Raw genomic sequence first — 25,690 nt, forward strand, 5'->3', positions numbered from 1 at the left:
AGGCAGGGGCAGATTCAGACTGAGCCATCATTTCGGTGGTATCATCTCCCTGCTAATAATGTGAGTAATATTGACTTGAGAGAGTGTGTGTTGAACGCTGACCGAGTTGCAGATGGAATGGATTGAGGTATGGGTATTCCTGATTGTTCCTTTCAGTATCCGAATCTTGCCTGTTCTTATCGAGAGGATCCAGCAAGATCAATAATGAAAGTGCTTAAATGTTGAAGTTATTCTGCATTACTAACACCTTCTCACCGCCAACAGGCTCTGATGCGCAGGCATTTCGCTGAACGAAGCCCCAGGACGGCACAGTACACCAACGAGTTTGCCAGAGACCTCGGCATAGGTCGAACACGTGATGAGCATCATTTAATGTTTACCTCGAAAGGATCATTTGTCCGACCATTCTGTCGAGAAGTCAAGGTATGCCAAGTTTGAGAGCCATGCCTGAAATTGAACGAGACTAACAACAATCTACTTTGGCACTGAAGACTGAGCGTGACTCAGTGAATGAGCGGTACATTGCAGCATTTGTATGACTTCGACTTTCCAGTTGGACCTTGAGTGCTAAGTGCGAACAGGTCCCCTACTTACACTATGAAACGCATCGCGATTTCCAAGCCATGGCCGACACAGTCGCCGAAGCCATTGATGCTTGGCCTGACATGAGCGATGGGACCACAGGCATGATTAAAGATCGCGAGGGATTAGTGAGCTCCAAGAAGAAACGTCCCTCGAAGCATACTGAAAAGACTGGTGGGTGGCTCACCGAAAAATTGGAAATATACTTGTAAGCTATACTGACATCAACTTCGCAGCCTCGGCACGATACAAGCCGGATCCGCCTGGCACTCAACAAAAGAAGAAGAAGACAAAGGACAACAAAAATGGACGCCCAACGAGCGACAATGCCAGCATTGACACATCGTATAAGGGCATTCCTCCGGGCATTCTGCACAAAATGCTGATCCAGGGCTACTTAAAATCTGGAGCAGGCGGTGAAGTACCGCCACTGCAAATTCGACGCACTTTGGACCATTACTTCTACAGCCATCTGGACAACACTTCGAAGAGGGACAGTGATCAAGTGGTGCAGCGATACACATCCAAAATCATGGACATGGAGCCCAAGATGTTCATGGTGGATCAACTCTGGCTTTGGATCCTGGATAATGGTATGTGCCCGTGATGAAACTCTTGTGCCTGCATTAATGCTGCAATTTCCAGATACAGTTATCAGTTGCTGTCCAATGAGATGGGATTCTTGGGAAACAGACCCCCAAGCCAAACCAGAGTCGAATACCCGTCCTGGTGATCCTCCAGGTAACAGGCCAAGGATAGGGGAGGACTTTGCGGTCCGTGAGAACGATCCTCTCAACATTTATCAAGCCATTGCCGAATACATGAGCAAGATAAGACGAGACTCCATCCAGAATGTCGAGGATCTATGTCGCATCATCACATCGGCGTGTCTCAATGCGTTTGACCCTCACAGGGTGCCAGAAGAGTTTCATTTCTTCGATTTCATGGAGAGGTCTATAGGTGATGTAGTCAGTACGAGGTTCACGAAGTTGGGGCTCTACTAATTCCCTCTTGAGATTGAGCAAACGACTGAACGATTCGAAGAATTCCAAGTAATGTTGGACACCGCCGCGGCAACAAATGAGCTCCTCTCCGCCATGAACATTCGGATCGAGGCGGAGACTAACCTTTTAGTCGAGATTGAGGACATTAGAGATGAACTGGGCATCCTAAGATTAGTCATTGAAGACCAGAAATTTGTCGTTGACGACCTAGAGAAGATTCTCTCCCCAGACGCAGATGAGGCATTCCATCCGGCACATGTTCGGAAGGATCACATTCTCAAAGACAATCGTGTTCTGGAGAGCCATTTTGCTCGAATCAAGAGGATGGAGGGCCTGACAGCAAGGGCTATTCAATCTGTAAGACACTGGCAATTTATCCTTTCAGGCCGTCCCACCCGCATTCTGTCCCACACCCGTCACACTCACATCTTCTATGGTTTGCTAACGTTGCCAGCTTCGCTCACTTCTCAAGCTGAAGCAACAACATGCCAGCCTCTCTGAAGCACATTCTGCTCGCAGACTGGCCGAGTATAACTCCGAGCAAGCTCGTCTTGCTACTTCCTACAACAAGCTAGTTGCCGATCAACTCACAATGGCGGGAAAGCAAGCGGAACAAACGGCTAAGCAGGCCAACGTGATTCTCCTATTCACCGTCGTCACTGCAGTCTTTGTATGTCCACCTGCGATTTTGCCTGGTTGCCCGTATACTGACGCCGCTAGCTTCCTTTATCCTTCATGACGTCGTTCTTTACCATTGAGATAGCCTCATTTCCCGTCGACGAAAGCGGCAAGATGGCCCTGTCCTATGTTTTACCCATCATTTGTACGTGCTTTGGTGCATCTCTTGCAGTTGGCTTATACTAACGATCGCAGTGTCCGTATCAGCCGGCGTGTCCATACCGTTTATCCTGATTGCATTCAACCTTGATAAGGTGTCGGCGTGGCCTCGAAAATTTTACGACGCCATCAAGGATGGATACGAAGTCACGACTTTCATGACAATAGTCTGTTTGGTTATTTTCATCTCTCTTGCCGTCGTTCTCTCACAGCCACTTGCTGCGCCGATTAAGGGCAGCATAGGCGCTGCTCTAGGACTACTGATCAGTGTGGTTCTGATTGCTATACTCATCTGGAAGAAGGGGCGACATTGGCTCTGAGCTGGCATGTTTGACTAGATATGTAGATATGACGGGAGCTTATACATTTCCTCCAATAGAGTTTAAGGGATACCTCTGTAACTGTGACTATGCGTCATAACTCTCATCAGATATCGTTTCTGCATAACCCCGAGGCACGTTCGTTTGCTGCCTCCATCGGTCTACCCGCACAGCAGTGTCGTAATATCTAGGAGGATACGCCGTGCTCCGCTGTTGTCCGGCAAAGTAAAACATCCTGTTGAGAGCTGCCTGGTTCACATGCTGCGCCATAGGCGGTATATTCTGCGTATTATAAAGAGGCATCGTCTGGTGTCTCTGTTGGCCTTCGACATTGTCACCGGGGCTGCTGTCGACTTCAGATGCATCACTATCGGTCGACGTGAGCTCGCTGGGCAATTCCCAGCCCACGGGACTATCGGAGTGAAAAAGGGCTCCCATGAGAGTCAGCAAGAAACCACAGGCGACGAGCAGGAAACTAAGCCAGCCTAAAGCCAGGGCAGCCGTGCCAGTTTGGTACTTGACGGCTCCAAAGGTGAGGTCCGTTGCCAACGAAGCGGAAGCACCCGCGAGATGCTGCCATATTGCGGCGGTGAGGGCTGCAAAGCTGCCGACTAGTAGACGGCTCACAGACAATACCCCCACCGCATGGGAGTGTCTCTGCGAGTGGTTCAAGAATCTTGTGGCCCAGCTGCCACCTTCGGCCCACTGCTCCTGGTTAGGAGGATACAAGATGCCCATGATGACGGCTGCTAGGACAAGTATAATAGTGACAAACCTGAGCAGTTAGACCATGATTTAGTGATTGGTACTTAAGGCTTACATAAAGGCAGAGGTGATGGCCTCGGACTGAAACTTTTCTCCGATCCATAGCAAATTAAGAGGATCCGTCTGGTTGTCCGCCCGAAGAGACTGGGCCAAATTCGAGGCGTTAGAGTCGCATATCCAGTTTCTTGCACTTGTCAATACGCAGAGAGCGAAGTAGGCAACTCTGACTTCGACAATTTTTGACGTGTCGTTGAGTGGGTTGGTGAATGCGCCATACAGGGTCTCGTTGACTGAGGAAGTCTGCAGCGTGCGACTATTGGTATTGTAGGATAATGATAGGATGTATATGTCGCGGAGAGAGGGCGCTGATATCGCGCAGCCAGCGAGGAGAGTACCTTCGAGCACGGGTGAATATGAAGTTGAGACGATTGATAATTGTGTTGAGGGAGTGCTTACTGAGCGGTACAAGAGCAACGACAAACGAGAATTCTTGCAAAAGGTTAATTTTTGACGTTAAAACCTGTAGAATGCCTACTCGATGTGGATAGTGACGTGACTCTTTCGCATGATGGTCAGTAAGAACGTTATGAAGCGGACGCTGCGACGCATTCACCTGAACTTGAAGAATCGGACGGATTTCCAGACGTTGCGGCCATGTTTAATCCCTCTTGCAGTGAATGACTGAAGGCGATTTATTTGAACAATAAGGTCATCGCTGGATAGCTGGTGCCGCGCAGCATGCTTTGTCTTTGCCTGGTGTCTCGTCACGATTATTTGCGTCGAGAGATTCGCAACCAAACACCGAAGCTCAACTGAGCTGAACGAAGCAAGCGGGTCTAGACGCACGTGATGCTTGATTATGTCAGACAAGGAGGCTGGTTGCGCGAGGTGTTTATCTTGTTGGCTCTGACTATTGGCTCCTTAACCGCCCAACCCTGGTCATTTCCAGGGTCTCTGGACCATTTTTCGATTCCACACAGATCAGACGAGGGACATACGGACAGGGCGGAGGAATCTTCCTTCATTCTGTGTCTGCACACTCATCTGCAGAATGTCTGGACGTGGCACGGGAAGCCACTCGGGCTCTCGTCCAGCCAGTCATAGATCTACCTTGCCGAATATTGGAGCTCAGAGGCAGAGCGGAGAACGCCCTCAACCGAGTGGCCACGCGCAGACGACAAACGAATCAACAGCTTCTACTAGCCGTAAGTTATGTTATCTAGAGGGTTGGTCTGTATGCCCTGTTGACCAACAGCTGCAGCATCGGTCTCTCGGTTCCGGACCGGCTTTTATAGATTCATCCCGTTTATCGGATACCACCATGTGCTCATGTTCCTTTTGTTGCTGCCCATTCTCTTCATGTGTAGGTATCCACAATGTCTCTTCGGTACGCTGCTAATGTTATACAGGCATAGTTATAGCAGGTTGCGCAGAGATAGGTGGCATCCGAAGTGTACACCTGGCATCCTTTTCCTACCGCCAACATCCCCCAGCCTATGAGACCGATGGATCGTTCATGAACGAAAGTATCCAAGATGTCATGCTTAATTGGACAGTCAGGTCAACAGACGCCGTGCGTGTGGAAGCGGTGCGGGCGGGATACTTGCGCATCTGCGTGAAACTCGAACAAATAGGCTGGCACTGCGGAATCAAGGGTTCGACAGTACCAAACGTGGAGGTCTTTGATCCATTGCAACTTATTCAAATTGGCCATCATTTTCGCACGCAGATGGTGACATGCGGTCAAATGTAAGTTCTCTGAACACCCCCTTTCATATTTACCCATCTGCTAATTGCACAGAATCATCTACCTCATCCTTGCCGTCGTCACGTTTGTCCTTCTGGCCAGATTCCCCGGCTGGCACGAGGAAGAAGACCCGGGAGGCAGCATGATCGACGTCAGGCCTTTCCCGTCCCGTAAACTAACGAATATAGCCTTGATCACCAACGGCCTTGGCAGCATAGGGTTGTTCATCTCCGTTGCGTGGCAAAATATTGCTGTAGCATCAGTGGCCGCTGTGGTTGAGGGCATGAGGTACGATGGCGTTGAGGTGAAGATGGGGGTTGCGGCGGCCGTGCTGAGTTGGCTGGGTGTTTTGATTTATGCGCTTAGTTTGCTAGGATTGACGGTGATGGTCCTTTCTATAACCATTCTATCCTGGATGTAACCATTATATATGCATTGAGTTAGCTTACTTATCGGAGGGTGCCAGCGGGCATGCCATTCAGCTACACCATGGGGAATGCATGCTCAATGGATCGAGATCGCTTGGGACCACATGACTCATGAACTTGCTGGACGGCGGTCGTTGTGAAGGTCTCGGGGGTAGCAAACCCGGCACTGGAAGATGTAGAGGCATGTCCATTGTGAGTATTGCGGTATCTAGTCAGGTCGGGCTGAGCGTCTCCAAAGTTGAACGTCAGCGACATGGTACAAGAATGGCCTCGAAGTGAAGGCTTTGGGTTAGTAGGAGAGGAAAGAGGGTACACTGAAGGTATGACAAAAGATAGAAAGGGCAGCTTCGGAAGCCATAATCTAGCATACCCATTCAGTCCGCTTCGTCCAGATGCTGGCTAAGAGAAGATGCAATTAGAAGAGGATAGATCAGTGTATGTATACAAGCATGCAGATAGCCACCCATGGTACTGGTTCAACTTCAGAAATGTTCAAAATAGAAACGAGTAAAATGAGCGATGAAAAGGGACGTATGATGCTGGTTTGGCGGCCCAATGATGGTGTGGCGTGCGCGTGATTCGACGCCTAGGCCCTCCGTGTAAACGGACACACGGCCCCACAAGTGTCTGTTTTCTCTTGCCGCTGTATTGTCCGAAGGGATTCTTGAGCCTGATATTCCTTAGGAACTAGATACCTAATACACCAAGTTTATTCCTAATAATACCTATCTTTACGTTACCATCGAATAATAAATATTATTTTAGTGAAAGCTTAGTCTTATCTTATAATTGTAGTATTTATTTATTACCTAATTTGGTCACTTTGAATAGAGAGGACCCATCGGAAATGGTCGCTGGGCAAGGAACAGCTGGTCTCTAAAACTGCCATGTCTCTTACAGACCTTTGGAACTGGAATTTGAATACCCTAATTCTACACTATCGCGTCTGTATCGTCTTGGCACACTCCATGGAGCATTACTAATTAACCATGCTTATGTTTGTCTCCTGTCTGCTCCCCTTTGTTGTGCAGTCTTCCCTTTGGTCTGTCTTGTAAGAAAATTACAGTTATAGTGTTCGGAGATTGTCTGGGTATAGACTCTTTCTACATGTTGATGTCACACCTACCTAGATCATAGACAATATCAAGAGAAGAAGGAGCGCGTGGGAAAAAGCTCTTTCTGCGGGTATGCCGCCATCATGCTCAAGGGGACGGGGCGGTACAACTGAAGCACGTTTGAAGGGCATCGACCAAACACCTTCTTGACAATGGGTACTACGCTATGAAGGAGATTTAGTAGAAGGTTGCGATGTGATGTATTAATGCGCCGAGCCGCATCCTTCCCTCCGAATCTGCCAAAGTGACGCAGGTTCAATAACTCTGCAGGGCAGTTTCAGATGATATATTGCGTCTCCGTGAGACCTTATTACCCTTTGAATATGCTCCTGTTTTACTTGAAGTTCAGAAAGAGACAGCTTCGAGGCCGCGAGTTGCCACGACTTGACCACACGAGGACGTAACTCAAGATGCCACGTTCCGCGCCAAGTGACTGAGGCACCGTCTCTGTCCATGCGGTATATGAAGGCACAGGCATGTGCCTTCCCGCCATTCCAAAGCACAAACGTGTGTAACTTGGGCATCTTCTGAACAAGGACCCCGGCTCGGCAGAGCAAAGCTCCAATCTCCTCCCGCTTTTCCCCATCGTCCTGCAGGAGCTGCGATGTGAGCGCTAGAGATTGTAGATGTGACCAGCCCCACGTCGACTGACAATGTTGAAACAGTTCTTCGGCATTGATCATGAAGGAGATGGCCAGGTGTTGTAAGTCGAGACTTTTTGATGCGAAAACCGGACCAAGCCTTTTGCGAGGATCATTCCAATCAATAAAATTGAACAAGAGGAAAGCGGGTTGTGTGAGTGCTTCCCGCTTTGGAAATGGATCGTAGAATTCATAGGAATCTTCAAACACTACCAATTCTTTGAGAGTATCCGGAAAATTGGTTCGCATCGCAATAGAAAGGTCTATCCTCAAACATTAGCAGTTGACCATCAGCGCGTATTGACATGGTGGGAAAATGAAATCGCGATTCCTGCTAAGGCGTGGCCGCGTGGGTGCGTACCTCGATCATCAAATTCTCTCCCCTGAGTTTTATATGGCGCCCACGGTTCGTAGGACATGTACTCTAGACGATCAAACTTGCTGAGTAACATGCCTATTGATTTCGGAGAAAGGCGACGCCGGAGTTGTCGACGGATAATGAGGCAATTGACTGCTTCAACTCGAGGCAGCATTTCAGGTAACACTAAGTGGATACGTCTGAAAAGTCGTTCCATGACTGGGTATGGAGGAGCTTTGACTTGTTGACCGTGGATCCAGCCATGCCGTGGGTCATGATATCCAGTTCCAGTCCTCCACGTATCCGACATTGTGTCCTCTCCATACTCAACATCGTCGGAGGACAAGTACAAGTTCTTGAACCAGTGTTCGCAGTCGCTAGGAGAGAACACGTTGATCTCTAGCGCTAACTTATTCGATGGGCTCCAAGAACTGAGAATGGAAAGTAGCCTCGATATCCCATTACTGACGATAGAGTCAATCCTCACTGGTGGTATACGTCGTTTCGAGCAACACTTGGGTGTATATCGTGGTAATTCGAAATCCAAACAGATGTGGTGAATGAGCGCTCTCTTCTGCGTCGAAGCTATACTTTCGAAATTGTCGAGGCAAGATACTCCCAGCTTCATCTTGTAGTAATTGGCCTTCTCCAAAACGTGCTGCCATTCTCTGCATACAGACGCAAGAGAAGCCCAGCCAGAATTCTTTTGGTATGCGATTGCCTCCAAGATCATCAAGCGAATCTCTGCGGGAAGAGATATCCATTTGATGGCTTGTGCCCTTGTTTGGCTGCGGGTTTTCATTGTGCGGAGTTTAGAAGAGAAACAGCGGGGGGCAAATATAAACAGTGGCATCAGAAGGGGCTGAGGGTTGCTTATATAGCAGTCAGGAAAGACGGTGCCTCTCTGAATAGTATTTTTGCCTGCCGGATCGAAGGTTAAGATGGCGACCTTTATGACCATCGAAGTCGATTTTTTAAATCTGAATCCACGTGCCACGCGCTACAGACAGCAAGGTCATTGTCTATGGTAAACAAAGTTGAGGATAGAACGGTTGAATTGGAGCCCAAGGCAAATGTCTGTATACAGCAACCTTATTTTAAGCTATTGTCTCTTCTGGCGCTGGCTCTAGTACTGAATGTGCGTCTCTATTGCGCGTAAAAACTGCATATTCTTGACCCATTTAATAGTATGGAATAATGCTAAAAAAGGATTCCACCTGTCAAGCACTGTACGTATACAAGACGGGTCTAGATAAATCTACCCGAAAGGCTTACCGCGACGTTGTGTAATCCAAATTAAATCAGCCCCTCGATACCCTGATAGCACCAGGCTATCTGCGGTTTAAAGAAGATCGCGTGCCCGAGAGGGCTTCAAAATTGCCGTTAGAAGCGGCAAGGTAAAATACAGGCATGTTGTGCCGTGATAATGGATCTACTGGCTCAGCGAAGTAACCGGACATCCACAAGGCCGTCTAAATGAGGCCTCATCGGCATTAACTGGTGGACTCGATGTGTTTAGACTCGTTCGACAAGAGCTCATTTTAGAGTGACCTGCATGAGGCGGTACAGAACTGTGACAACGATTTCCGCACCTGTGATTTTCCGACATGGATTAAAGTAAAGGCATCGTTGCTACGAGGGAGAGCATGTGAGCCTTGGATCATAGCATCAGTGCTTCTCGACTGTGCAACCCGCATCTGTGTTTCTATTTACTCCGCGGACCCGATACACAAATAATTTTGGGACAAACTTTACTTACACGGCCGACTCGGGCTGGTCTAAGTCTCGAGGATACAAGGTTCGAGCTGAGAATCTGAATGCTTTCAGTCACTCATCCATAGGAATCAACACTGGGGTCTAGGGTGGGCCTCCAAATGAGGGGTCTGCTGCGACTAGGCAATAATAATTGGGAAGTGTGTTTAGCCATAACTGATATTAGCCGGGATAGCGACCCGCCTCCGCATGATATAAGTACGGATTTGGCCTTCAATCTAAAATGGCCAGATTTTGCTCACTTGCTGCATAATCCTTGATTTCTACTGGAACTTTCCTGTCATGTGCCAATGTAAACATGGGGTCATCCCTTCGGAGAAGTCATTGTAAATGGCCTTTACAATGCCCATCTTCGGTAAGAAATAATGGGTCTAACTCGGCTCAGGTGTCCGAGATTCCGTCTCGTAAACTTTGCATCCTCATGAGCAGGCGAACATCTGAACCGTCTCCAGGATGAATTTGCTTGTGCCAAGACCCCACGCTTTATGCAGTTGCATTCTGCATTCTAACACGGTCCCCTGTAAAACAGTAATTTTACATCAATGCGACCACATCACAGTTTTCCATAGTCTAGTTCCTCGAGGCATATACTGCAATATATCTGCTCTACAAGTCTATGTAGATAAAATCTTTTGAGACGGGTGCTTCATCTACATGCAGTGGATAGCTGCACTGACCGGGAACGGTTCCTGCGGGCCTATGTTCCGACGTCAATGACTGAAAGGGGATCGGCATCAATTCCCCCTTTAGGTTTACCGTCCGCCAGTGCCGTAGGCTCCCTCATTAATAAATCGCCAAGTAGCTTTCATCGGAGGTTGAGGTTCCATCTGGATCAGAACGGCACACTCCTCAGTGGACCCCGTGCTCTTAGTCCCAAAAGGTCAATACGAATCATAAATGATTCGCGGGAAATCAGAGAAATTGAGGTCATGTTGAAATTACCCGGCCTAAAATAATTGTTCTACGAAATGGTTGCTGGGAGCTAGAGTATCGAGTTGGTTAGAGACCAGTATAAAAGGCAAGAATGCGACGCTGCCTATCAGCAATATTGTGCCTCGATCACACTCATCATCTCTATTGATCTCACGATGAAGTACCTCAAGCTCCTTGCAGCACTGGTAGCGCCTGTCCTGGCCGCTACTAGCTGGGATAATGTGCATATCGGAGGTGGTGGTGGTTTTGTGTCTGGCATCGTCTTCCACCCAACAGAAGCCGGGCTAGCATATGCTAGAACAGATATTGGTGGCATCTACAAGCTCAACAGTGACGACTCGTGGACCCCGATTACGGATGGGATTGCTTCTAGCAGTAATTGGTAAGATTTTATGATTACTTTTCACAAATTGGTTTCACTCATCAGACACTAGGCACAACTGGGGCATTGATGCAATTGCTCTCGATCCTCAAAATGCCAACATCATCTACGCTGCCGTAGGCATGTACACCAATAGCTGGGACCCTAACAACGGATCCATCATGAAAAGCACCGACAAAGGCGCCACGTGGACTTTCACGAGCTTGTCATTCAAAGTTGGTGGCAACATGCCTGGACGAGGTACTGGTGAACGTCTGGCAGTGGACCCCAAGAACTCCAACATTGTTTATTTTGGAGCCAGAAGTGGAAACGGTCTTTGGAAGAGCACAAACGGAGGCCAGAGTTTCTCAAAGGTCACCTCGTTCACAGGAGTTGGAACCTTCAAGCCTGATCCCAGCGACACTAACGGCTACAACAGCGACATCCAGGGCCTTACCTTTATCACATTTGATTCGACTTCGGGCACGACTGGGGGCGCAACCTCTCGTATCTTTGTTGGAACCGCCGACAACATCACCGCCTCCGTCTATGTTTCTGAAAATGCCGGGTCTACTTGGACTGCTGTAGCCAATCAGCCGGCCAAGTTCTTCCCACACAAGTGCCGTCTTCAACCCGACGAGAAGGCTCTGTACCTGACATACTCAGACGGCACGGGTCCTTATGATGGCACCCAGGGCGCTGTCTATCGCTATGATCTTGCCACTAGTGTCTGGAAAAACATCACTCCTGTGTCCGGAAGTTCACTTTACTTTGGATTTGGAGGTATTGGTGTCGACATGAAAAAGCCCGGGACTCTCGTTGTTGCAAGTCTAAACTCGTGGTGGCCTGATGCTCAGCTATTCCGGTCCACCGACTCCGGCGCTACATGGAACCCGATATGGGAGTTTGGATCAAGCGGGACGCCAGAACGCAAGCATACGATGGATGTGAGCCTTGCTCCCTGGATCAAGACCGAATTCCTCGACAACGACTCGAAGTGGCTGGGCTGGATGATTGAAAGTCTGGAGATTGATCCCCATGATAGTGATCACTGGCTGTATGGTACAGGGTTGACTATCTACGGTGGCCATGACCTGACCAACTGGGGCACTTCCGCAAAAGTCACCACGAAGTCTCTCGCCGATGGAATCGAGGAGTACTCGGTTCAGGAAGTCAAGTCTGCTCCAGGGGGCACTGAGCTCCTAGCTGCTGTCGGAGATGAATGCGGTTTCACATTCGCATCTCAGTCTGACTTGGGAACTTCGCCCAACAAAGCCTGGGATACGCCACTTTGGACCACTTCAAGCAGCGTCGACTATGCTGGCAACAAGGTCAGCAACGTCGTCCGTGTCGGTAATGCGGCGGGGTCTTATAATGTCGCCATGTCAAGCAACGGCGGTTCTTCTTGGTACATCAACTATGCCACCGACACTGCCAAGTACGGCGGCCAGGTTGCCTACTCTGCCGACGCTGACACGATCCTGTGGTCGAGTTCAACTTCTGGAGTTGTTCGGTCCGCTAACAGCGCAACGTTCTCCGCCGTCTCCAGCCTACCATCGAACGCTGTTATTGCGTCCGACAAACGCGACAACAAGTACTTCTACGCTGGATCCAGTGCCACTTTCTATGTCTCCTCCAACACTGCCTCAAGCTTCTCCTCAGGTGGTTCACTGAGTGGAGCCGGCTCTATTCGCGATATCGAGGCTCATCCTACGACGGCAGGCGAGCTATATGTTTCCACCGACGTCGGCATTTTCCACAGCACCAACTATGGGTCCAGTTTTACGAAGGTCTCTACAACTCTGACAGACACGCACCGAATCTCGCTCGGAAAGGGCTCAACCTCGTCCTGGAATCTTTATGCGTTTGGTAATGGTGCCAAGGGCGAGAGGCTGTATGGCAGTGCCGATGGCGGCTCTTCCTGGACTGATGTTCAGGGCGACAGCCAAACCTTTGGTGCCATTGACAGTGGCCGCGTAGCAGGTAGTGGAAACGTCGCCGACTATGTATATGTTGGTACGAATGGGCGTGGTGTTCTGTACGGCAAGGTTACGGTCTCAGGTGGGAGCAGTGGTGGTTCTTCGACTACGACTTCGACTTCTTCTAGGACTTCGACGACTTTGATTACAAGTACGACTACTACTTCAAGAGCTACCCAGTCCTCTTCCACAACGACAACGACAAGGTCGTCAACAACATCAAGCGCAGCTCCTGCGACCACCTCGACAGCTGCCCACTACCAGCAATGTGGCGGTTCGAGCTGGACCGGCCCCACGGTTTGCGAGAGCCCTTACACTTGTATTAAGCAGAACGACTTCTACTCGCAGTGTTTGTAGATCACTGATGGTTGAAGAATCAAGTGCTGAATCTTGCGCGAGGCCTTTCATGGCCCGATTTCTACTGCTTTATAAGCGATGGATGTGTTGAAATTGCTCAATAGCGGCTAGGTGAGCTTCTTGGTGGTTAGTCTGTGACATGAGGCGTGGGGGAGCAACATCTGGTTACCGACAGGCCAGGCATCGCAAATTTAGGGGGTTTTAGTCTTATTCGTCATCTCAAGTAAATTTCATCTGTACATATTGAGAAATTATTCCGAATCTTCGTTGTATTTTGTTCACTGCACTCAAATTTCTTTCTTTGGAGCTCTCCTCTCCCGGTGGTGAAGCAAACTCAGAATGATCTTTGCAATGTCGACGTCACAAGTAGAAACCTTTAAGATATGTTTTTATTTACTATCTTCTTCGGTAGCTTTGGTTTGCTATCCAAGCTACTATCATTTGTCCCCAGAATCTCATACCGCGGAATATCCACCTAAGTAAATGTGTTAGCGAGAGGATGCTGATGAGTGATCTGTAAAATCTTACCTTCTGCAATTATGTCCGCACCGGTATGCTCATGTCCTGACCGAGAGTCGAAATTCTTAATATACAGGATGCTGTTTTTTTTTAAGTAATTGCCTCTACATCTAGTGGTACCGTCGATCCCAACTAAGGGCTTCACTGCGAGCCATGTCGCTGAAGGCAATCCTGCCGACGTCACTCTTCGGTTGTACATCCTGTATCCTCACCCACTTGTCCTTTAGCAGCCTCACTCTTTCGATACCGCTCAGCGCGCTTCCTCCATCGGGAACTACCATATATGGCGAGTCCCGCATGAGGGTCGAGACACTACTCAGCAGGTCCGGGCTCTTGGTCTTACACTGTAGGGCAACATGCCCAAGAGCAAAAACCGTCATAACTAGGGTGGATACCACATAAACACCCATCCACATCCAGTTCACTTTATACACCTGGTCAGAGAACTCTAGCCACGTCCCAGTGCTATTGTCCCAATCCGCAAGAGGTGTTATGATCGAACCCGTGGCATTGTCGACGATCATCTGCGTCGATGGCGATAGACCGTCGGCACCCACAATGATAGACTGCTCGAATGACGCCCTGATTACTGTATTGAGTATAGCTGCTAGTCGCGCTTCGAAAATAGGCATCGACACATTCTCGAGTGATGGCGGCGAAAAATATGCCATGTAGTTGTAAAAAGCGCTGATCGGGCGGGCGAGAGTTGGGTCCCGAAGGAAGAGGTTCAGCATATTGTTCTGCCCCCCTTCAGGATCTGGGAGGAGCCGAGGAATCATAGAGAGTACAGGGAGGTTTTTAGGAAAGGAAAAGACCGTCGCGTTTGCTTGGATTGGTCGCCCTTTGCTATGTCGAATTCTCTCGGCAGAACAAGAGAGGTACCCAAAGTCGGAAGATCGAGAGCACCGTACCATGGTGTCAACGTACGAGGTGCTGGGAGCGCACATGGTCATATTCCACAAGAAATCGTCGAAGGTTTTGCCTATGCTGTTGGCGACAAAGACAAGAGTCTGCTTTGATGGCCTATCGTCACCGTTCGAAAGGCTAAAGTTTCCTCCCATTTGCAAAGTAGCGTTGAGGAATTCGTCTTTGAGGAAGTCAAATTGTATCGGTGGTGCGATATAGGTGGGGCCAAATGTGTTCTCTCTGCCTTCCCGAACGGCAGAGAAGAACGAATCATTACCCCAGTCGACTTTTATCATCTCCTGGGCTTCCAGGGGCCCGGCTAGAATCAGCTGGGATATGTTCTTCTGAAGCCAGGAAGTGCCATTGATCCACGGACCGCACTGAAAAACTCTTGTCAGCATACAGGACGACAACGAAGAATAAGAGGCGCCAGTGACAAAAAGATAGTGGTGGTCAAGTGGACTTACCGATACCGAGATGTATGACGACTGGACCATCATGCTACCGTTACCAGCTCGTGTTCCTGGTATACCGCGGACCGGCACCCCGACAATGGATTCGTATGGTGGGATAACGTCACTTGGAACGTTGACCCAAGTGTGCGGGTCACTGGAGTTGTATCCATCCAGCATGTGCAGAAACGGAATCCGGACATTGCCCCATATATCCTGTTGGGCTAATCTCAGCGCCTCATCAGGCCCCCCGACCTGCTCCAAGCTATCGTTGAAGTTCGGGCTCGACCCATTCGCAAGCATAAGACGACTCGCCGAGGACGAAAATGCAGCCGAAGAAACAGTGCGCATACCGAATGGCAGAGCGTACAAGGTCGGCAGCATGTCGAACTTTGCCGTGAAATTGCTAGCTGGATATGAGATGATGGAGAAGTCTGAGGAGATAGTATCTGCGCTCAGGGCGACGGCACGTAGGACGCTCTGACCGCCGAGGGGACTCAAAACCCAAGTGAATACCAGTATTGGTGTCCAGAAGCTGACAAGTCGGACCCAGAACAGCAACTTCAGGGTATTGGTCATTGTGACGCTGCCAAGGAGGATCTCCAGTGTCTGCGGTACCCCCATGATTAGCGTTCACGCTCTTCAGACTTGTGGGAATGCTCAGTGGCTCAGTTGGTATCTATACTTACGCCCAGCGTCGTCCCTCTCTCGCAGCTATATAGAGCAACACTCCTCAGCGATGTGCCAAGAACCGCGGCAAAGGCGATGGGCCATATGGTTGCAGCAACATTAGCGGCCTCAAGGACACGACTTCCGAGCTCTGATTCAGGCTGCTGGTGCAAATAAACGAGAGAGATCCCGAGAACTATTGAAATGCAAACTTTAGCATAGACACCTACAGAGGGCCGAGTGCTCTCACCAATGAAGGCTGCTGGAATAAAAACCAAGCTGGCGGACAGGGAGAACCGCTGCCATGTCGAAAGAGAGGAGTCTCGTAATGTTGTCGGGCTGCTAGGCCAGTCGTGGAGTAGCGATGGATCCAGCTGGCTCTTCCTGTCAATGTCATCTTGCGTACTCCGTCTTCTCTCCATGGCAAGCGGTGTTCTTCCGCTACGAGTAGCAAAATCTGGCCGAGAGATAGGCTTCAGGTGTGTAAGGCGCAGTGCTCTCTCTTCTTTGTGGGGTTTGACTCAAGATACTCCACAGCTCTTATACCTGGAGAGGCACCTTTTCTCCTTCATGTCAACTACTCGGCGTACGAAATAAGGCTGCGTGCCTCAATCCTCAACATTAGCGCTGAATCAACATTAGCGCTTAGCCAGCCCATTTAGGAGTGACCAAGCACTTTCCAGTGTCTCGGCGCCAATGAATCCTGCTGCAGGTACAAGATTCGAAGGCCGGCGACATAAGCTGCAACGTTTCGGGGGCACGCTTAAATCTGACCGACAGAGCGCCAAGTATCATCGGACAATTCGTGTATCATAATTATCCGCCAAAAGTCGACAATGTAACGCTGTACAGAGGAGACCCCGCGAGCGAGAAAAAGCCGTGCTTAATATATAATAAACTACCCGATCTTTAACATCGGCGTGAATCCTGGGTATGGAGACGCATCCAAGTAGTCTTCACGCCGGCGTGAAAAACGTTGTCGATGCGACAAATAATCCTCCCATCTAGTCTACAAGACTGAAAGTGGGAAACTGGAGTTTAGACCTTGGGGCCAGGCAGTAGGCGAGGTCGTCGAAGCTCGAAGACCCTGCAGTGGTTTTCCATTCCCACGATGGCCGCTTCGGCCTCGTGAGTACGCTCCTGCACAGCGTAGATGCTCCCAAATTCAAGACACCAAGTGCTTCAGATGAGTTTGGCACTCATCGGCGCGAATTCCAAGTCCGGCGCCTACGGAAACGCCGACTGCTTTGGGGTAAGATAAATGAGACACTCGGATCCCCGTCATTGGCTGTCGCAGATCGAGTGACTTCAAGATATCAGGCTCGCGCCATGCACCAATAGAAGTCCATTCTGCCTATCTGGGATGATGGCGGGGTAAACTGGCCTTCAGCCGCATGCGAAATGGTTTTAACAGATCTCCTCATCTTTCTCAGCCTCTACCCACCACGTCAAATCCCAGTGCAGCTGCAAGCGCTGGACTTCGGTTGACCCTTTGCTTTGCTTTTATCGTCTAATCTAGTCCAAGGATACCTTCTATGACCGCAATGGCTCAATCTGATGTCGACGGGATTGCCAAGTTGTCCGAATCATCTGACGACGAGGAGATCAAACTTGGAGAGTCTAGAGGTGTTCAGGATGGTTCTTCGGCCGGATGTGATGACGATACAGTATGAAGAATTAACGAATATGCAATAGCTTTGTGCTAATTTGATTGTAGCCTATGAGAGATAACGACGACGGCGATAGCGGATCTGATGGTTCATGGGAAGATATGTCAGACCAGGAAGATATTGTTGAATTGATAAAGCAAGCACTCGAAACAGAACTAGAGGGCGGTCCTGAGCAATTTCAGTTGCTAGTTCTGCTTGGACAAGCGCTCTTTGATCGATATTACACCACGAGAGCCATAGCCGACCTTGACGAGGCCATTCAAATAGGCAGGCAAGTCATCAACAGAATGCAAGTCGATCATCCGGAACGACCAGGGTATTTGAACGACCTTGGGATTCGACTCGGTGAGCGATACTCAAGGAGCGGATGCGCAGCGGATATCGATGAGGCGGTGCAAACTATGAGAGAAGCAGTCGATCTACGACGAAGCGGCGATCTGGAGCCCGCTGGTGTCTTACACAATCTTGGAAGGTTGCTCAAATATAAGTACTCAAGAACAGGGGAACTGGCCGATCTTGAAGAAGCAATCCTCGTCACCAGGAAAGCAGTCGATGCAACCCCAGAAGACCATCCAGAATGGGTAGCGCTTGCGAACAGTCTTGGATCGCACCTGAGCGATCGGTATTTGGCCATAGGAGCCGTTCACGACCTTGAAGAATCCACTCGGCTCGCAAAACGAGCACTCGAAGCAGCACCAGAAGAACACCCCGATTATCCGGGGCTGTTGTCCAACCTTGGAGCCCGCCTTGGCGATCAATATACGAGGAGAGGAGTGGCAGCCGGCTTGGGGGAACTCGAAGAAGTCATTCAATATATCCGAAAATCAGTGGATATAATGCCGTATGATCACCCGGGACAAGCCATGGTCCTGAACAGTCTTGGGAACTATCTAGGCAAACGATACTTGAAAACAGATTCTTTGCCCAACCTCGAAGAAGCTGTTCAAGTTTCGAAGCAAGCAGTCGATTTGACTCCAGATGGCGATGCAGACCGAGCGATATACTTAAATACCCTGGGGATGCAGCTTGGCCAACGATACTTGAGAACAGGCGCCGTGGCTGACCTTGACGAAGCCATCCAAGACGTACAACAGGCAATCGACATGACTCCAGAACAAAATCCAAACTGGCTGGCCTATGTCAACAACCTTGGAGCTCAGCTCGGTGACCGATATGTAAGGATAGGAGCCAGAGCAGACCTAGAAGAAGCCATCCGAATCCTAGGCCGGGCAATTGATGTCGCGCCGGAAGGGTATCTAAACTCGGGACCACTATTGACACACCTTGGACTTCAACTCAGCTTTCGATATTCAATAAGCAAAGATGAATCGGATCTCGATGTCGGCATTCAAATGACAAGAAAAGCGCTCGAAATTACGGCAGAGAACGATTCAAGCCGAGTAGCACAGCTAGACATGCTGGCGATATTACTCGGGCAGAGATATTCAGAAACACGAGTTACATCGGATCTTGAGGAAGCTATCAGAGTTTCACGCCAAGCAGTCCGGGCGGCGCCACAAGGCGATCCATACCGGCCCAGGGTACTCAACAATCTCGGAGATGATCTCGGCAATTTGTATCTGAGGACACAAAACACGGCGGACCTGGAAGAAGCAATATCATATCTCCGCCAAGCAGTTGAGATAATGCCACAGGACTACCCAGATCGGTCAGCGCTGCTAGGCAACCTCGGAGACCAACTCGACAGTCTGTACGAAAGGACAGGAGCGATAAAGGACCGCGAAGATGCCATCGAGAGCTACCAGGGGGCATTGAACCAGGCCAACTCGTATACCCTCAGTCGCATATGGGCTGGACGGGGCATCCTCCGCTGCGCTTCAGACTGGCAGCAGGCCTACGAGGCCGCAAGCCTCGCAGTCGGCCTTGTTCCTAGACTATCATCACGCTCGCTCCAGAACTCGGACAGACAACACGCGCTTAGCCAGGTGGTCGGCCTTGCTTCCGATGCGGCCGCGGTAGCTCTGCAGGCGGGCCAGACGCCACTGGTCGCGCTAGGTCTGCTCGAACAGGGCCGCGGTGTGCTGGGGACATCCTTAGAAGAGGTGCGGACGGACATTCTAAGCCTTCGGGACAGGGACTCTGAGTTGGCGGACCAGTTTGTACGTCTCCGGGATGAGCTAGAGACGGCCGTCTCTCAGAACCCGCAACTGGTGGGCGAAAACCTCGAGTCGCCCTGGAAGGCCCAAGCGAGCCGGCGCTACGAGGCAGGGAAGGAGTTTGACAAGTTGGTTGCCAAGATTCAAACGTTGCCTGGGTTTGAAGATTTCCTGCTCCCGCCTCGTGAGAGGGACCCGAAGGATGCGGCTCAACGGGGCCCGATCATCGTCATCAACGTCAGCAAGTATCGCTGCGATGCGTTGCTAGTTGAGCCGCACCAAATACGAGCCCTTCCTCTGACCCAGTTGTCTTTTGAGGAGATCGAGGCCAAGGCACAACGGGGCGATCTAGGAAGCTACGAAGTTCTCGAATGGCTCTGGGACCGGGTGACACGCCCGGTTCTCGACGCTCTTGGCTTCACCGACCTTCCCTCTTCTGACAGTAGCTGGCCCCATGTATGGTGGATTCCCACTGGACCGTTGAGCAAGTTTCCCCTTCATGCCACGGGCTATCATCGCACTGGCTCTGCCGAAACTGTGCTGGACAGGGTCATGTCCTCCTACGCCTCCTCAATCAAGACTGTCATACACAGCCGCCGGCGACGGTCCAACATCGCTACGTCTTCCAAAGCACTCCTTGTTGCCATGGAGAACACTCCAGGGAACCGCACGCTCCCATTTTCCACCAAAGAGGTGGATATGGTGTGGAATCTGTGCGGATCGATGCTGCTTCAGCCCGTCCGACCAGGACGCCGTAAGCAAGACGTCGAATCGCACTTGCGAGACTGTAGGATATTCCACTTCGCCGGCCATGGCACCACAGACCAGTATGATGCATCCAATAGCCGTCTGATTCTGGAAGACGGCACGCTCAAAGTCGCCGAACTCCTGGAGATGAGCCTCCAAAGGCAATCGCCGCTTCTCGCCTACCTCGCGGCCTGCGGGACAGGCCGTATCAAAGATGATAAATCTGTCGATGAGAGCATTCACTTGATGAGCGCGTTCCAACTGGCCGGGTTTCCCCATGTTATAGGCACGCTATGGGAGGTAAATGACGAACTCTGTGTCGACATGGCGAGGATCGCGTATGAAGGGATAAGGGACGGTAACATGACAGATGAGTCGGTTTGTCGTGGCCTCCACAACGCATCTCGCACGCTTCGAGATCAGTGCCTTGAGGTGCCGCCTGAAACCGAGGCGACTGTTCAAGACAGCGCAGGGAACGAGGGGACGACGGGGACTCCATCAGGGAGAGACATGATCATCATAGAGGAACTTGATGCGGGCCTGGCCCCCTGGGCTCCCTATATCCACTTTGGAATATGAGGATGCTCTTAGTTTGCTTTCAAGAGTCCAACGTTAGCTAACCATTACTCTTAATCGAACCTATTATAACCGACTTTCCTTGTTAATGAACTCGTATAGATACATGAAACGGATGAAATCAAGCCTATCTCGTGGGACATAACTAGCATGTCTGGTTCAAAATGATCTAAACAATGAGACCAACATGAGAACAACTGTTTTTGCATGGGCTGGGCAGCCTGCGGAGGGTTCAATCTGCCGTATACTGAAACGATAGGTAGATGCTAAGTCTAGAATTTGTTTGTATATTTAGCCATCACAGAGATCAGAGCACGAATCATCACAACTCAAATCCTACACCCGCTTCAACCGGTGGTATCGTCACGACCTGCGTGCTTCCCATCGCACCGCCTCTATATGCGTAGGTAAACGTCCAACCACTACCAGCTGCCCCGTGCTCGCCCTTGTTGTTGACGACGACGATGCCACTCGAAACCTGCGGATACTTCCTCACCATTCGGAGGACGACGTCTTCTGCAGCCTCAGTTGGTGACATGCCACGCCTCAAGTTCTCGATTGCTTGGTAGCAAGGCAGAAATCTCATCATTATGTCTCCATCTCCCGTAGCACCACAACCGCCAACATCTCCATCGACGTAGGAGCCGCTTCCGGTGATCGGCCCGTCACCTACTCGGCCGGGGATTTTATGCGAAGCGCCATTTGTAGTCGTGCCTGCAGCCATGGTTCCATCGGCATGTAGTGTTATAATGGAAAGAGTATCGTGGGATGCTTGGGCGGCATCACCACCAAGACTGGCCTTAGTTTGCGGCACATATGGACCGCAGGACGACGATGCGTCTGGACTGACGTTCAGCCGATAGTTGGGTTGACACTGTGCTTCTCTCCACTCCAAGCACTGCCTGGTTGATGCTTCCGTTGACAGGCTCTCGGCCTTGAAGCCATTCTGGATCGCAAATTCGGTGGCTAAATCCCCTGCCAGCATACTGTGCGTAGTGTACTCCAGGACATGCCGCGCAACGGAAATGGCATCTCGAACTCTGCGAAGAGCAGCGACAGCGCCAGACTTCATCGTCGCTCCATCCATTATCATGGCGTCGAGCGTCGTCTCGCAATTCTCGTCCGGGGAACCTCCAAACCCAACGCTGCCGTCGCACTGGTTGCGTTCGCAGGTGAGGCATCCAATCTCGACCGCGTCGAGCGCTGAGGCGCCGTCGCGGTGCAGGGCGGAAAAGGCGGCATCTGTCGCCGCGGTAAAGGCTCCTCCCCACGTGTTGATGACCATGGGAAATCCCGGTGAGGGGCTTCCAAGACCAAGTGATCCCATGGAGAGGAAGGGCAGAAGAAGCGACAGGCGAGCCATTACGGCGAAGCACCGCCAATCTCGGGCGCTCAGATTCTACTCGTCAAATGAAAGCGCGACGCATTGAAAACATCAAGGAAAGATTGGTTGTGCCTTGGTTCGCATGCATACGCATACGACTTCGCCGTATTCGGAAGGTCGTTGCAATTGGCGATAATGGTTGTCAGGTCGAAGCAGGGATGAAGCCGAGTTCCAGACACAGCCCCAACTAACCACGTGAATTCCAGCGCTTTTATAAACCGCTGCCAACCCCTCACCACCCAGGCTCCCTTTTCCCTCCTTATCACCAGATTCTCCAGAGCTGTGGGTGAAACAATTTCAGAAGCTTGCATCCACAAGCCCGGATAGAACCTTTTCGTGCTCGATAGCGCCAAACGTAGATAATTGATCAAGCGCTGTGCCCATTACATGCTATAAAATGGAATCAGCTGCTCGTCCCGTCGCTTGCGATCAGTCCGTCCTGGACACAATCGCAGGCTTCTTGAAGACCGCCATTGATGTTTACCAAGCCGCGGTCGCTCTGCATGATGTCGATCCCTCGTCCAAGTCAATGGTTTCAGGCCGTGACTGGACAAAACTTTCCGATGCCATATCGCATTCCATCCAACAGATGCAGAATCTAGTGCACTCGGCCGAGATATCCACGGAACATCTGATTTGTGCGTGTATCAAGATTGGACATGATGTTTCTGTGCATCTAGACCGTGTCCAGGCATCATTTTCAAACCTTGATGCCGACCAGGTCGATGCAGCGAAATTTCATGTCCTCTGGCCTCGTGAGAATGTTGATGCTCTTGGTTGCCGCATCGCGGACTTCATACAACGTTGGAAAGAATTACAAGCACCTGGCAGGTAGGCATTAGCGCAATGAATTCCTCCATGAGACCCAAGCACGGCTAACACTAGCACCCTTGACAGTCCTACCGAAGGCCTCACCCAAGCGTTGTCTCTATCTTCACTGTCTCTTCATGGCCCAACTCTGAACAAGACCGCCGGGTCCAATGCGACAAAGCCGGATGCCTCTGTGGAAGCCAAAACTTCAGTGCCGCTTGCGACAGACAGCCTGGGTAGAGTACAGACCAACTCAGACATGGATAACGGCAGTTCGAATACCACTCGAGCCAGAGCAACTCGATTAGCTCCCGCCGGTATTATCAATGACTTTCTTCTCGACGCTCTCGCGTACAAAAGTATGCACGATCGTGAAGAAGAAGTCACGGAAGCGCACGCCCAGACGCTCGAGTGGATTTTCGACCAGACTGTCTTGGACGACACCCATCGCAAGGATTTCAGCAGCCAGTTCACCTCGTGGCTGAAAACACCAGACCTCGGATCAATCTACTGGATCACCGGTAAACCAGGCTCAGGCAAGTCGACCCTGGTGAGATTTCTTTCCCAGCATCCCGTCGCCATGCACCACCTACGGCATTGGGCAATGGGCCGTCCTGTCTGCACAGCAGGTTTCTTCTTTTGGACCAGCGGTTCGCAAGAGCAACGATCACAGACAGGTCTGTTGCGCTATCTTCTGCACCAGTTGCTATCTGCCAACCCAGATCTCATGCCTTCGACCTTTCCAGCATTGTGGGACAAGTTGCGGCACATGACCACCAAGGAGAGGATCAATCTTTCTCTTGAATGGACTGTGCCCGACTTGATGGCTGCGTTTCATTCACTTCTGGATACTGCTCTGCCGCGGATGAATATTTGCCTCTTCATTGATGGGCTTGATGAGTTTGACGGCGACCACTACAGCATAGTCGAATTCTTCAAGGCTATTTCTGCAGGGGAAAATGGCCACGCAATCAAAATGTGTCTCTCTTCACGCCCATGGTCAGTCTTTGAAGGCGCGTTCCAAACCAGCGTCCCCAATGCTCGTCTCCAGGATCTCACCTACGAAGACATGCACCGATACGCCAGAGATCAGTTACGGCACGAGGCACCCGTTCGAAGGTTGTTCAAACACAACGCCGCTTCGGGGCACGACTTGGTCGAGGCTACAGTGCAACGAGCGGATGGGGTCTTCCTTTGGGTGAGACTTGCGGTCGAACGGATGTTGAGGCTCTTCCAGAAAAGCGATACCATTGACGATCTCAAGGCCACACTGGAGAGTTTCCCCAGAGATCTTGATGGGTTCTTCAACAAACTAGTCTTCGAGGACCAGACAGAAATTGAAATCATGGGAACGGCAGCCCTGTTTCAGCTTCTGTGTTCACGAGAGGTAGTTGCCGATTTCATCAAAGACGAATCTTCAACTTCCCTTACAGTTTGGGAACTTGCTTTCGCGCTTGACCAAGAGGATGATGCACTAGCACTCGAGCGCAGCGTCACGGAAGCCACGGATCAGGAAATTGTGACTCGATGCGAAACAACTGCAATTCATGTCCACGCCCGTTTTTCTGGGCTTTTGTCTCTTCACCGGCGCCGGAGGCTAGGTAATCTTCGCGCCACTAAATTTGCGGATGAAAATCATCGCGTCGACAATGCACGAAGCCTCGCAGAACATAAGGTCACGTACATTCACCGCACTGTGCGAGACTGGCTGATGGATCCCAGCGGTGCATACGACCGTCTCCACAGCATACGCGACTCTTTATTTGATCCTCATCTTCGCTTGTTGCGATCCTATGTCTTGCGTCTCAAACATCCGCTTGAAGAGGTCGAGCATCATCGCAGACTTGACGAGTGGTATCCGGATATTGCCCTAACCATGTCTCATGCGAGATACATCGTCAACGACCCGAAGAATCTGCAACGACCGTTTTTGAACGCTATGGAAAAGGCGCTCTCCTGGCACTGGTTAGCGAAGCCTTCAGATTCCTTCGACCACTGGGCTAGGAACACGTTCGGCGCTTACGAAGTGCGCATGAAGGCTCCTCCGATCCGGCATCCCTTTCTTTTCCTAGCAGCCAAGTTTGGTCTGACGACGTATATTTTGGAGGAGTTGGAGGAGAACAGCGACTTGGATAACGGTGTCCTGGAGGATGATACCGATGATGAAAGGGAACCGACGCCACTCTTGTCGTACGCAACAGAGTTCCTCTGCTCTCGAAACAAGACGATATTCCCGCTTTCGGACCCTCAACTCGTGGAGTACCTCCTCAGGCACCCTTCTAAGGTCAATCCAGGCCCGAATCACCTATATACTGACTTCAACACTCGCGCATCCACAACTCCTTGGCTGGCGCTACTCTGCCATCTACGTGATGCCCGTCGAAGGGACTGGATCGAGCATTATGACATCAGTGCAGAGGGTACGCAACGCTGGGCGCATATTGCACGACTTTTTGTTGAAACAGGGGAGGCCGATGTGAATGCTGTGGTGGCGGCAAATGCCTGGGACCCGGAGATTACAGCAATGGGGGTTTTCGAGTTGTTGGAGGAGACGTATGGATCGATGGAAGTACAAAGAATCAGGACGCTCATAGTAGAGAAACAGCAGAAGGTTTAAGGTGTTATTCATGCACATCTTTA

The 25,690-nt window shown here is 50.6% G+C and overlaps 10 protein-coding genes across 10 annotated transcripts; 6 read left to right on the forward strand and 4 right to left on the reverse strand.

Moving 5' to 3' along the window:
* The first annotated feature begins 549 nt into the window (after positions 1–549).
* On the forward strand, positions 550–2,787 carry BGZ61DRAFT_119703 (uncharacterized protein). The gene is made up of 7 exons (XM_046237023.1): positions 550–756; positions 819–1,175; positions 1,228–1,550; positions 1,599–1,943; positions 2,041–2,256; positions 2,307–2,409; positions 2,460–2,787. Exons 1-7 carry the CDS (start codon positions 624–626, stop codon positions 2,741–2,743), a joined length of 1,761 nt encoding a protein of 586 aa, XP_046097938.1. The 5' UTR covers positions 550–623; the 3' UTR covers positions 2,744–2,787.
* BGZ61DRAFT_461418 (Ca2+ regulator and membrane fusion protein Fig1-domain-containing protein) lies at positions 2,736–4,292 on the reverse strand. The gene is made up of 4 exons (XM_046247162.1): positions 4,122–4,292; positions 3,965–4,066; positions 3,564–3,903; positions 2,736–3,518 (listed from the first exon to the last, which is right to left on the reverse strand). Exons 1-4 carry the CDS (start codon positions 4,162–4,164, stop codon positions 2,831–2,833), a joined length of 1,173 nt encoding a protein of 390 aa, XP_046097939.1. The 5' UTR covers positions 4,165–4,292; the 3' UTR covers positions 2,736–2,830.
* Positions 4,293–4,425: 133 nt separating this feature from the next.
* BGZ61DRAFT_461422 (Ca2+ regulator and membrane fusion protein Fig1-domain-containing protein) lies at positions 4,426–5,833 on the forward strand. Its single transcript, XM_046247163.1, has 4 exons — positions 4,426–4,713; positions 4,770–4,871; positions 4,918–5,257; positions 5,310–5,833. Exons 1-4 carry the CDS (start codon positions 4,560–4,562, stop codon positions 5,674–5,676), a joined length of 963 nt encoding a protein of 320 aa, XP_046097940.1. The 5' UTR covers positions 4,426–4,559; the 3' UTR covers positions 5,677–5,833.
* Positions 5,834–7,001: 1,168 nt separating this feature from the next.
* BGZ61DRAFT_365207 (uncharacterized protein) lies at positions 7,002–8,599 on the reverse strand (the record flags this gene model as incomplete). The annotated part of the gene is made up of 2 exons (XM_046241589.1): positions 7,002–7,702; positions 7,801–8,599. 2 exons carry the CDS (start codon positions 8,597–8,599, stop codon positions 7,002–7,004), a joined length of 1,500 nt encoding a protein of 499 aa, XP_046097941.1.
* Positions 8,600–10,658: 2,059 nt separating this feature from the next.
* Positions 10,659–13,169, forward strand: BGZ61DRAFT_538178 (uncharacterized protein; the record flags this gene model as incomplete). Its single annotated transcript, XM_046254625.1, has 3 exons — positions 10,659–10,885; positions 10,938–12,912; positions 12,972–13,169. The coding sequence occupies 3 exons, from the start codon at positions 10,659–10,661 to the stop codon at positions 13,167–13,169; spliced, it is 2,400 nt and encodes a 799-aa protein (XP_046097942.1).
* A 660-nt stretch (positions 13,170–13,829) lies between these two features.
* BGZ61DRAFT_365377 (uncharacterized protein) lies at positions 13,830–16,168 on the reverse strand (the record flags this gene model as incomplete). Its single annotated transcript, XM_046241605.1, has 5 exons — positions 13,830–14,806; positions 14,903–15,005; positions 15,093–15,686; positions 15,767–15,942; positions 15,997–16,168. 5 exons carry the CDS (start codon positions 16,166–16,168, stop codon positions 13,830–13,832), a joined length of 2,022 nt encoding a protein of 673 aa, XP_046097943.1.
* Positions 16,169–17,352: 1,184 nt separating this feature from the next.
* BGZ61DRAFT_461423 (uncharacterized protein) lies at positions 17,353–17,835 on the forward strand (the record flags this gene model as incomplete). The annotated part of the gene is made up of 2 exons (XM_046247164.1): positions 17,353–17,413; positions 17,464–17,835. A coding segment is annotated over exon 2 (345 nt), but the record flags the coding sequence as incomplete, so codon positions are not given.
* On the forward strand, positions 17,791–20,888 carry BGZ61DRAFT_400600 (CHAT domain-containing protein). Its single transcript, XM_046243036.1, has 2 exons — positions 17,791–19,536; positions 19,606–20,888. Exons 1-2 carry the CDS (start codon positions 17,818–17,820, stop codon positions 20,857–20,859), a joined length of 2,973 nt encoding a protein of 990 aa, XP_046097945.1. The 5' UTR covers positions 17,791–17,817; the 3' UTR covers positions 20,860–20,888.
* Positions 20,889–20,922: 34 nt separating this feature from the next.
* Positions 20,923–22,377, reverse strand: BGZ61DRAFT_461426 (asparaginase-domain-containing protein). Its single transcript, XM_046247165.1, has one exon. The coding sequence runs from the start codon at positions 22,217–22,219 to the stop codon at positions 21,179–21,181; it is 1,041 nt and encodes a 346-aa protein (XP_046097946.1). The 5' UTR covers positions 22,220–22,377; the 3' UTR covers positions 20,923–21,178.
* A 137-nt stretch (positions 22,378–22,514) lies between these two features.
* On the forward strand, positions 22,515–25,670 carry BGZ61DRAFT_430399 (uncharacterized protein; the record flags this gene model as incomplete). The annotated part of the gene is made up of 2 exons (XM_046243809.1): positions 22,515–23,071; positions 23,282–25,670. The coding sequence occupies exons 1-2, from the start codon at positions 22,638–22,640 to the stop codon at positions 25,665–25,667; spliced, it is 2,820 nt and encodes a 939-aa protein (XP_046097947.1). The 5' UTR covers positions 22,515–22,637.
* Positions 25,671–25,690: the final 20 nt, after the last annotated feature.

Source organism: Ilyonectria robusta (genome assembly GCF_021365365.1).
Source record: "Ilyonectria robusta strain PMI_751 chromosome Unknown BGZ61scaffold_27, whole genome shotgun sequence".
Taxonomy (NCBI): Eukaryota; Fungi; Ascomycota; class Sordariomycetes; order Hypocreales; family Nectriaceae; genus Ilyonectria; species Ilyonectria robusta.